The 11,938-nt window shown below is 36.9% G+C and overlaps 1 protein-coding gene across 3 annotated transcripts; it reads left to right on the forward strand.

Moving 5' to 3' along the window:
• Nucleotides 1-574: 574 nt before the first annotated feature.
• ldlrad2 (low density lipoprotein receptor class A domain containing 2) lies at nt 575-8,892 on the forward strand. 3 transcript variants are annotated; one of them, XM_065242086.2, is made up of 5 exons: nt 575-913; nt 2,598-3,098; nt 3,190-3,336; nt 3,539-3,676; nt 7,198-8,892. In XM_065242086.2, exons 1-5 carry the CDS (start codon nt 835-837, stop codon nt 7,464-7,466), a joined length of 1,134 nt encoding a protein of 377 aa, XP_065098158.1. In that variant the 5' UTR covers nt 575-834; the 3' UTR covers nt 7,467-8,892. The 3 variants fall into 3 exon arrangements, with proteins under 3 accessions (XP_065098158.1, XP_065098159.1, XP_065098160.1); XM_065242087.2 differs by lacking the exon at nt 575-913 and adding an exon at nt 2,139-2,380; XM_065242088.2 differs by lacking the exon at nt 575-913 and adding an exon at nt 2,142-2,353.
• Nucleotides 8,893-11,938: the final 3,046 nt, after the last annotated feature.

Genomic DNA, 11,938 nt, shown 5'->3' on the forward strand with positions numbered 1-11,938 from the left:
CCATAGACATTACCAAACCTTTCTCTTATTATATTTTGTATAAAAGTTTATCATCATAGGTCAATGGTCAGCTCTAGGAGGTTTTCCAAAAAAACTTTTCAAGAAAAAAAATATAAAAGGTTGCTTAAGTTGTGTCAAACTATGACACCATGTTTTCATTTTGCTGTTAAATTTACTAGACACATTTCATTTTAAACGTACACTAAGTTTGGGATTTCCTTGGCACTTTCACATGATTAGTTTGTTGGTAAATCAAACAGGATTATGAAGGAAAAGCAGTCAACAGGTGCATGTGACCTTAGATGGTAAAAGAAATACTTCAGTTTAACAGTTTTGGTCCCTACAAAATTGTGGTACTGTACTTGCCTCTGTTATCTTATAGTTTTTATTAAATTTCCCCAAAATTGTCATGAGAACAGTGGGTGTTCAAAAGTTTGACTGATTACTTCTGTAATATTGACCTATACGACTCTAGATTGTGTTGGTAAGGGGGCTGTTTTGGGGGTCCTGAACAGCTCCTCCCTTAGATCCGGGACACTGGACCTGTTGTCATGGTAATAGTTCAGACACATAAATTTGACAAACAGGCTTTAGGTGCACAAAAGCTAAGATGATGAACAAGGACTCAGCTCGACGCGTCTGAGGGTCTGTAGATAAACATTTCTGCTTTAAAAGTATTATTAACACGTCTTAAGAGGAATCATGGACTATATAAGAGATTTATAAAGTAAGGTAATGTTTGATTTTGGAAAGAGCAGACTTTGCTCAGTACAAATGCGACAGAGCGATTGCGCGTAAGTTTGAAGGTGCGAGTGCTTTACGCAGACGCCAGAGATGATTGCCAAAGCAAGCGTGTCAGGATGCTTTATTATGCTGGCATTAATGACACATCACACTCACAGCATTGACACAGGTAAGATAAACCATAGTTTTTCAAGTTTATGCTTTTTCATTCTTTAAATAGGGGTTTATTTATTTGTGTGCATTGACAGCAAAAGTTGCAATGGCTTTATGATTTTTGGCATAAGCTACTCAATGTCATTCGTCTTGACCAAAATAAATCGAAAATAGATGTATTTTAATAACTATATATCTATATCAATACATTACTGAGTCTAAGGCCACCATGCAGAATTAGATTTGTTGTTTTTGCAATTTATATTGATCATATATATTTATTTCTCAGTCTCTTTAATATAATACATCCAGATAATACAGAAAATGTGTGTATATAGTATTAAAAACTGCATAAAATGTAAACTGATGTGTCAAGTTTTTAGGGTAAACTACACTTCCACTTGAGCAATAGCAGGAAACTGCATGATCTCTTAAATCTAAATAAAATTAAATCATAATTTCTAATTTTAAAGAAATTCCTTTTTTTTTTACATATTTCCTGTATTTTCTGTTTGTATCTTAATAAAATAAATTGAAAAATAAATACGGATGGACATTAAAACTTCTAAAACAACAAGTCTGGTGGTGGTGGCTTTTGCACAGAACTGTATATGTATATATATATATATATATATATATATATATATATATATATATACATATATAATATAATTGTGCCAATGCATTAATTTCTTTTATTATAAAATTAAAAGTTCATCTTTAAAAAAATGTAGCCTATATATGAAATAGATGACTTGCACATCAATAATGAAGAAAAAACTACCAATAAGAATCCAGAATAGATGTGAACTCCTTCAATTGTTTAAAAAGCATCTCAGGGTGAAACTTCATAAAGCTGCTTGATAAAATGACAAGAGCACATTTCTGCAAATTCAAGGGGTAACATTATGCTTAAATAACACACAATTTTTATTTATTTTCAAAAAATTTCAATGCTTACATTTGTGTTATTTTATAGTTTACTTTTATTTAAAATGTGAAAAAAATTAATAACGCATAATTCACCGTACCATTTCAGTTTCATGACCCCAAACTTTTGAAAGGTGGTCATATACTGTATGTATAATTCATTGTCTTTTATTATGACATCTGGTTATTTAGACAATTCAATAGACCCGACACTGAATAATGATATTATATGTCCTAACCGTCTCCTGTGTAAAGCCCCCATCAGTACCCACAGAGTTGGCACGTTCTCTTCTGTTTTTTTTAAAGTGTGTGCAATGCAGTGGGAACCCAGCTCTCATCTGAGCTCCCAGTTCCCGTAAAAACATTTATAGGGAACTTACTATTCTACCACTGCTCATTTTTGTGGAAACTCGGTTGAGGACTCATGGTTACGGAATATTTTGAGGTATTAGTCCTTTTCCACCAATGGAAGGTTTTTCTGGACATTCCTGGCAGTGAGGCATCACGGATCCCGTAGTTGCCCGGGGTAACAAAGCTAATAAACCAATGAAAGGTTGTAAATCTTCTTATTATTTGGTTCCTACCCCAGGAGGGGGATGCAAAGCCAGCTCCCAGTTGTGGTCTTTGTAGATTAGAATTGTATTTGTCCAGCGTTTCTTTCATCCTTGTGTTCCTTCTTTCATCTAAACAACAACTGAAACAAAAGCTTATGTCTAAAGATGAGTGTCTTTGTTACTTTAAGTTTAATGACCATCTTAATTTTTCAACAGTGAATGTTGTAGACTTCTGTGGACAAACGATACAGGGCGACGGCATGATCGTAAAGTCCCACCAGGAGTCCCGGAAGTACTACTTTGTATCCATGGGAACAGATTGCCACATCACCATGCAGTCCGCCACACCCCGGGACAAGGTGCAATTCTACTTCCGTTTCTTCTTGGTCTACAGCCTGCTAAGGGTGTCACCTCACAGCCCCGCACCCCTCATCCCAGAATCGCCCAGGGGGTCTTCGTCATCTGGTCCGACGCGGCCTGATCTAAGCATGGAACCAACGACAGAGGAGGGACAGGAGGACCCCTGCCATGCCGGCTCTTACATCCAATTCTACGATGGGAGGGATAAATCTGCACCCCCTATAGGCCCAGCGCTCTGTGGGAAGAGCCCTCCCCGACCGGTGTTGTCGACTGGCAACTTTCTAACGTTACGTCTGGTGACCCGAGGAAAGCAGCCAAGGGTGGACTTTGTAGGAGACTTCACCTCATTTAGGCTGGGTTAGAAAATGCATGCTTATTAAAACACTTTGCGATACACTTCTTAGTGAAAATATCTCCAGTCAGTTCTCTAAATAGTTTGTCTCTCCAGGTTTCAACCAATCAGAGTGCAGCGGAGAGCCTTACTTCAATTGTCGTAATGGGAAGTGCATACCAATGAGTTTGGTTTGTGTGGACGATAAAGGCATTGACAACTGCGGGGATGGCAGCGATTTAATCGATTACCCTGGTTGCAATGGTCAGTCATGAGTTCATTGTAATGACATTATGGATGTTTTTTGACATACATATTTATACATTTTATCAGCATGCATGTTCCCTGGAATTGAACCCATGAGCTTTGCACTGATAACACAATGCTTTGCAGACTAGCTAGAGGAACACTCTGTCCTTTGTGAGGTTTGTCCTTGAGGTTGTGTTTTTGGTCTGTTGTGTTTCAGGTCCTCTGGCTACATCCAAGTCTCTACAACCTCATGTTACCCAACCTGCACCTGTGCTCAATGTGCCAACACAGACCATGTCCACTGTGAAGAACTGTGTCACTCCAAACGCTATGCCCGATCCAGACTCTGTGACCGGTGAGCACTATGTTTTTTTTCAGACAACCACAAAAAGCATTCAGTCAAACACAATCTGCATCAAAAGACTCTGTCTATTATTATTTGTGGACACTCCCTTATTATTGTGACAGCTGGTACAGTATGTCAGGCAAACATTTCATTATTTGTGACACTGTCTGTGAAATTTAGGATAAAGTCTCATTATATATAAAAAATTTGATTTCCCAGCTAACATGGAATGTTCCAGTAACTTTGGCTAACATTCTCCAAAGGTTATCTTGAAGTTCTTGCAATAACATTAGTAGAATGTTTCCCTAACATTATCTGCAATTGATAAACGTTCCTAAAACGTTAGCATTAAAAATGTTACAATTGCAATGTTAGTGGAACGTTCTAAAAACATTAGCATTGAAAACGTTACCATTGCGAATGTATGTAATGTAACGTCCTTAATATGGTGTTATTGCAAAGGTTATAATAACATTGTTAGTTCAACGTTCTTAAAGCATTATCATTGAAAACATTACCATTGCGTAGGTTATGTAACGTTCTGAAAACGTTAGCGTTAGAAACACTATAATTGCATTGTTAGTGGAACGTTCTTAAAAATTTAAATTGAAACGTTACCATTGTATAGGTTATGTAAAGTTCTGAAAACGTTAGCGTTAGAAACACTATAATTGCATTTTTAGTGGAACGTTCTTAAAACATTAGCAGTGAAAATGTTACCATTGCGTAGGTAATGTAACGTTCTTAAAATGTTAGCTTTAGAAATGTTATAATTGGATTGTTAGAGGAACGTTCTTAAAACATTAGCATTGGACATGTTGCGTAGGTAATGTAATGTTCTGAACACATTAGCATTAGAAACGCTAAAATTGCATTGTTAGTGAAATGTTCTTAAAACATTAGCACTGGAAACATTACCATTGCCTAGGTAATGTAACATTCTTAGAACGTTAGTTTTAGAAATGCTATAATTGCCTTGTTAGTGGAACGTTCTTGAAACGTTAGCATTATAAACGTTATAACTGCATTGTTAACTCTTTCCCCGCCAGCATTTTTAAAAAAAGTTGCCAGCCAGCGCCAGCATTTTTCATGATTTTCACAAAAGTTTAATGCCTTCCAGAAAATGTTCTTCTTTAAATATATAAACAAACAATATATCAGATAAAAGAACAGACCCTCTGCTTTCAAACAAAAAAAAACGTTTCATCCTACCTTCATTAGTTCTCTTGTAATCACCTCTCAAACATGGGTAGGTTTCTTAAAAAACACCCAATTTTGAGCAAAAAGCTGAGATAATTCCATTTTTGCGTAGGACTTTTGATAGAGATCAGATTCAGAGCGATCTTTAAAACATACACAGAGTTCTTTCTCTTTCACGTGAGGCGCTACTTCCGGGTTGTATAAGTTGCCACCTGGTGGATAATAGCGGTATTGCGGAAAGACTGAAAATCTCGTCATCGGCGGGGAAGCTTTTTCTCTTAATTGACGAGATATCTCGTCAATGGCGGTGAAAGAGTTAAGGGGATCACACACCAGCCGCGCAGCTCAGCGTCGCGCCGCGTCGAGTCGCATCTAGGACAACTCGGAGGTATTGAAAACCGGAAGTGCACATTAAATAGCGCGAGCTTCGTCAGATAGCGTCTACTTCAAAATGCTAAATATACGTTAGCAGCCAATGTTAATCGTTAAAGGCGGAGTCCATGATGTTTGAAAGCCAATGTTGATATTTGAAATCACCTAAACAAACACGCCCCTACCCCAATAGAATCTGGACCTTCTCTTGATAGACCCGCCCCACACATACGCAACCCGGCATTTGATTTGATTTGATTGGCTATAAGTGTGTTTTGGTAGTCGGCCCGTCTCCTTTTCCAAACCGTTTTTCAAACATCGTGGACTCCGCCTTTAATGATTTGGGACAAATATGATGTTATTTAATGTTAAACTATGTGAGTGGCGCGACAGGGATTTGAGCAACTTCCTGAGTCACAGCTGGGCGGCACTGACAGGCGCCACCTGGTGGCGCCGGTGTGTGTATACTCATAAAAAACAATGTGTTCGATTTTTTTAGAACGGCGCGGCACTGAGCGGCACAGCCGGTGTGCGATCCCCTTTAGTGGAACATTCTTAAAACATTAATATAACAACAGACAGAATTGTTCTAAAAACATTTTGAATAACGTTCTTATAACCAAACAATACAGTTAATACAACGTCTAAAAAATTAACCGTTTATAAAGTTCTAATGCTACATATACACCAAACGCGTAGCATCGCGTTGCTCGCTTTAGATTACTCGCTGGATTTAACTTTGTGTCATGCAAATTTTTCGCTTGAGTTGAATATTTTCAACTTGCGCGAAGGCGCGTTTGAGGCGAATATGCGTGTTTTCGTGGCAATCGCGCCGCCCAATACGCGTCATTCTCATCGCCCCGCATGAGGACGCGTCTGATCGCGTATTTGCATTGACTTTGTATGTAATATACTCACGCAAATCGTTGAACTCGCGTTTGGTGTGTATTCCTCAAAAGAATGTTAAAAAATAAACAGAATGCGAATTCCTAAAATTATGGTACGTACACAGTTGACGGTACCTATAGTATTTGTTTATCCTATTATGAAAGTCAATGGGAATCATCAACTGTGTGGTTAACATCATTTATCAAAATATTTTTTTCTGTGTATAACAGAATAAAGAAACTCAAACAGGTTTATAACATGAGGGTGAGTAAATGATGTCAAAATTTTCATTTTTTGGTAAACTATCCCTTTAAACTCATTTCAGTAGGTCAACAATATCTGCCGTCCTTCTGTTGCTTATATTATACCTCAATAAGCACAAAGCTACATGATAAACCTGGTATGGAAGATAAATGCATGGGGGCCCAAATCTAATGGGAGCTCCTCAGAAAGACGGTTCTTTTGAGTGTCCATAAATTTCGTTTTATTGCTGCATAATGGTGAACCCTGAAAAGCCAAGAACACAAAGCTAATTGAGGAGCTCATTGCAAACACTGAGTTGTAAATCAGTTGGAAGTAGTAGCTTCTCAAGGGTCCCAGTATGCTAAGTAGCCACTACTCACAATTGTGCATTCGAACACACAGATGGCACAGGTGTTTACACAATAGGATGCTACTTGAGGGCAGACTTTACTAAGAAAGCTTTAGTCAACCAAAACAAATGGCATAACATGAATTATCAAAATTTATTTTCGTAGGTTTGTTAGGTCCAAATATGTATTGCTACTGCATAATATGTAATGTTAACTATATATTTTTAAAACTACATTGCAGATTTCATGCTTTCATGCATATGACTTAAACTGCATGCAGACTATACATTTTATCAATATGTGTGTCCCCTGGGATCGAACCCATGACCTTTTGTGCTTTTGTTTTGTTGTTTTTGTCCAAATGAATGCAAACATGTTTAAATAGGAAATACATCAGCATTCTTGCATGTGTCATAATATTTCATTGAGTTTTAAATCTCATTCAGTCACATCTAACAAAATCTTATCTGTCTCCAGAATCCCAGCAGTCCATTTCTCTGTTGGCGTTGTATGTGATTCTTGGCGTGACGGCTGGAGGGATGCTGGTGTGTTGGTGCTGTTGGGCTCCTGGTTGGTTCCTGTGGCGCGTGAGCGTGTTTCGCTTCTTGCCCTGCTGTAACTCCTGCTGTGCTTCGTGCCAGCTCTGTGGGCGGAGCTGCTCTCAAAACAAGGACCACCGATTGGCTAAAGTAACACCAGAGGGAGCGGCTACACCCGTGTCATCTACAACCACAGTGGCGGTGTAAATCTACTGTACACACCTGAAACAGACAGAATGCATTAAGTGACTCATGGAGGTGCTGTAATATCAGGACAACTTATACTGAAAATACGATAAAGTAATATAGCACTCGTTTCATTTTATACAGTTGTTTTTTGATGAAGAACTACTTGCGGTGGACTTTTTGCCACTGATTTTTTTGTCTTTGACAATGTATTATCCGCAGCTTTTGTTTTGCACTCATCTGGATTTTGAAATGCATTTCACTAGATCTGTGAAAACCACATGAGCTCAGATTTTCAGTTTCTTGTTGGTTTCTCGAATTGAAACAGGCAAATTATATTTTATATGAAACTATATGCAGAATGCAGAAAACAATAGGACTGGAACAAAATATTATATTATTAAAATGTAAATGCTCATCATTATTGAGCAGTGGGGCGACCAGAGAGAACATTATTATTATTAATATTATTATTATTATTATTATTAGCAACAATTTCCATTCATCCAGTACAGGACTTGTTCTGGTTTTCCCCAGAATATAATGAAAATGGTCCATTATTGGACCAAAGAAATATTAGCTTGTTGAATCTCCATTTTGCCTTACAAAGAAATACATTTTTATCTTTACAAAAACATATTTCAAGATAAATGAATTAATGTATTATATTATGCATATTTAGTTGTAAATGGGTGATTATTTAATTGCATTTGGTGTCCAAAATAACTTTTTACAAAAAATATTATACTATTATGGCATGTAAAATCTTGTAATCCATGACAAGGAGTACAAAATTAATCAAATAATTACAAATATAACCATTTGAAAAAAGCAGAAAAAATAATGCCATTGGACACCAAATGTACCTGCAATTATATTATCACCCACAACCACAGTTTAAGATGTTGGGTTACATTGTTAAGACTGAAAACATTTATATACGAGACTTCGCCAAAAAGTTTTAGTCTAAGCATGTTTGTTAAAACCAAATCAAATCACAATAAATGTTCTGAGATGTAGATAATTGATTCCACTGTTACTGTATATCTGCTGTATATGAATGTAATGTTCAGGATAACTACTGTAATATAAATAAAAGTTTAGTACAGTAGTAAAATCATAGCAGGTTTTATCAAAACAGTATAAATACTTGAACTATAAAGTGTTTATATTGTTTGCTTTTAAACAATTTACAAAAAGAAGCATTTGTAGCAAAACTTAAATTTGGTTAACATTACAGAAGCCCATAAAAAGGATAATTCAAAAAGGAAGAGAGTTATTACATTTTATGTGAAGATTACAGTTGTTGTCAGTGAAACAATATGAATTTTGATACTTATATTGTATACATTTGTGACCTTGCCTATGAAAACTCATATGACATCATTGATTTGTGATTTACAATTTTTTACAGTGGGGCAAATAATTATTTGATACACTGCCGATTTTTCAAGTGTTCCAACGTACTAAGAATGGATAGATCTATATTTTTATTGTAGGTAAACACACCCTTATGTCAAATAAATATTTGGTCTCCCCAGAGGTATGTGAAGTTTTAGCTCAAAATATCATATAGATAATTTATTATAGCATGTTAAAATTGCCACTTTGTAGGTGTGAGCAAAAATTTGCCTTTTTTGGGTGTGTCCTTTTAAATGCAAATGAGTTGATCTCTGCACTAAATGCCAGTGCTGTGGTTGGATAGTGCAGATTAAGGGGCGGACCCCTTCTGACATCACAAAGGGAGCCACATTTCAATTACCTATTTTTTCACATGCTTGCAAAGAATGGTTTCCCAAAACTAAGTTACTGGGTTACGCGCAGAACACATATTTTGAAATTACGAACCACACACGACGGGCTACATACATCTTGTGACGAACTTCGCATCGAGCGACCGGGCACCACTGACCTATAATCAATAAGATGACCCTATAATGAAGACAATATATGCTATTAATCATTTACCACAATACCAGGAACATGTGCTATAAAAGTAAAGTAGTTGAAATTGGATATCATATTGATTGAAGTATTACATTTCTATAGGCAGGAATTGATATAAAGAGAGTTGTAATAAGAATTTGAAACAAATGTAAATGAATACACTAATTCATCCATCAATTATTTTTTAATTCAGCTGAGCATTTCAGATTCTCCATCTTGTGACTGTTTACAAAAGACAAAGAAAGTTTGGCAAGCTCTTCCATTTCAAACTGCGTCTGTTGCTTTTGTCACTCGTGGCAACCTTTCAGAGCAGATCCTCTTTACGCAAAGAAGAATTTCCTTTTTTTCTTTGACCCATTTATATAATCACCAGAGCCCTCGTTCAAACATTGCCCTCCACGTTTAATATTAAATGACCTCATGTTTTTCCCTCAGCCTATGCAGTAGATTCTTTTCAGGTCATACAGAAGCGGCTGTGGATTGTTGTTACACTGACCCCATTAAGACCGTCTGTAAATGCTTTGAATTAATGGCACTGTATTGTTGGTTTGGTATCTCTCTGACACAAGCGCTTGTAAACGTCACATGTGACCGTCTCACACGGCGCTCCTAAATTGTCCGATCTTCAATGTAAAGTAAATTAATGACCACGACTGTAAATTTCAGCCTATACAGAATGACACCATAAAAGCTAAAAATATACATTTTACAACTGTTACACCAAAAACAGCCAATGCTGTCAGACAATACTTAGGTTTCATTGAATAGAAGTTTTATTCAAAAAAGCACAAAAACACCTCACAACACCACACAATATGAAAAAAAAATGCTGTTTTTACCCATTGTTGGATCGAATATGAACTCCTTTGTATTTAAAGGGTGCATATTAGTACCCCAAATGTACATACTGGTACCTCAAAAGTTTTTTTAAAGGGTACCATGCCAGTGACAGCTTTTGTACCTATATTCTGCCACTGTATAAGATTTTGACTTTTACAGGGAGACCGGAATGCAGCAGACTGATATATTTTAGCCTTTCCTAAATTTCAGTTTATTATAACTCAGATCCTATGTCTTTTGATATTTTGGCAGGTAAAATATTTATAAAACTTTTTCTTAATATTTTTACATAAAAAGTGGCCTATTGACACAAAATTTCCACCAGATGTAGCCATCAAGCCAAATATTGAATTCAACAAAGAAATCAGAACATTTAAGTATACAAGTTGAGTCATAATAAATAAAGTGAAATGACACAGAGAATAAGCATTGAACAAATGAAGAGAACAAGGTGCAAAATGACATAGAAAGCCAGGAGATCACCTGAAATTTGTCAGAACTGAGAGAGAAACCCTGCCCCCTATCAGTACTAATTGATATCGGCTGCTTTAGTCCTAATTGATTGCCTATAAAGGCTTCTCATTACCCAGGATGCACACAGAAAAGACTTCATGATGGGTAAATGCAAAGAACTCTCTCAAGATCTTTGTAATCTTATTGTTGAAAAACATTTTGATGGGAATGGTTATAGGCGTATTTCCAGAATGCTGAATGTTCCTGTGAGCACTGTGGGGGCCATTATCCGGAAATGGAAAGAGCATCACTTCACCATAAACCGGCCACAATCAGGTGCTCCACATAAGATCCCTCTCCGAGGAGTCCAAAGAATCCTGAGTTCTCCAAGAGCCTAGAACCACTCGGGCAGAACTTTAGGAAGACCTTGCATCAGCAGGTACTGTTGTTTCAAAGAAAACTATAAGCAATGGACTGAACCGCCATGGCATCCATGCACGCTCACCACGCAAGAGGCTCTGTTAAAGTTTGCGAAAGAGCATTTGGAGAAGCATGTGGATTATTAGGAGACTATAGTATGGTCAGATGAAAGCAAAATTGAACTTTTTGGCAATCATTCTAAACACTACACACCATGTTTGGAGAAGAAATGGCACTGCCCACCACCCCAAGAAAACCATACCAACAGTTAAGTTTGATGGTGGAAGCATCATGGTTTGGGGCTTTATTTCAGGAAGGGTACTACATTAGCAGACTTCATATTATTGAAGGCAGGATAAATGGAGAAATGTACCAATACATTCTGGATAAAAATCTGCTGCCATCTACCAGAAAGCTGAAAATGGGAAAAGAGGGTGGACAAACACAAGGCCAAGGAAACAATGAAGTGGTTTCAAAGAAAGAAAATCAAGTTGCTTGAATGGCCCAGTGAGATAACTGAAGATCAGTTCATAAAAGAGGCCCAAGGAACCTTCAAGATTTAGAGACCATTTGTGTGAAGAATGGACCAGAATCACTCCTGAGCAATGCACATGACTGGTGTCTCCATATAAGAGGTGTCTAGAAGCTGTAATCATCAACAAAGGCTTCTCTACAAAGTATTTAATAAAGTGTGTTTGATACTTATTCCCTGTGTCATTTCACTTTATTTATTATGACTCAACTTGTATACTTAAATGTTTTGATTTTTTATGAATTCAATATTTGGCTTGATGGCTACTTTTGGTGGAAATTTTGTGTCAATAGCCCACTTA

Source organism: Paramisgurnus dabryanus, chromosome 14 (assembly GCF_030506205.2).
Source record: "Paramisgurnus dabryanus chromosome 14, PD_genome_1.1, whole genome shotgun sequence".
NCBI lineage: Eukaryota > Metazoa > Chordata > Actinopteri > Cypriniformes > Cobitidae > Paramisgurnus > Paramisgurnus dabryanus.

Excerpts from the sequence above, each read along its gene's own strand:
- ldlrad2 (XM_065242086.2), top strand. The coding sequence starts at position 835 with ATGATTGCCAAAGCAAGCGTGTCAGGATGCTTTATTATGCTGGCATTA. Across the intron at positions 3,099-3,189 it reads CTTCACCTCATTTAGGCTGG|GTTTCAACCAATCAGAGTGC; the intron begins GTTAGAAAATGC and ends TTGTCTCTCCAG. Across the intron at positions 3,677-7,197 it reads CGATCCAGACTCTGTGACCG|AATCCCAGCAGTCCATTTCT; the intron begins GTGAGCACTATG and ends ATCTGTCTCCAG.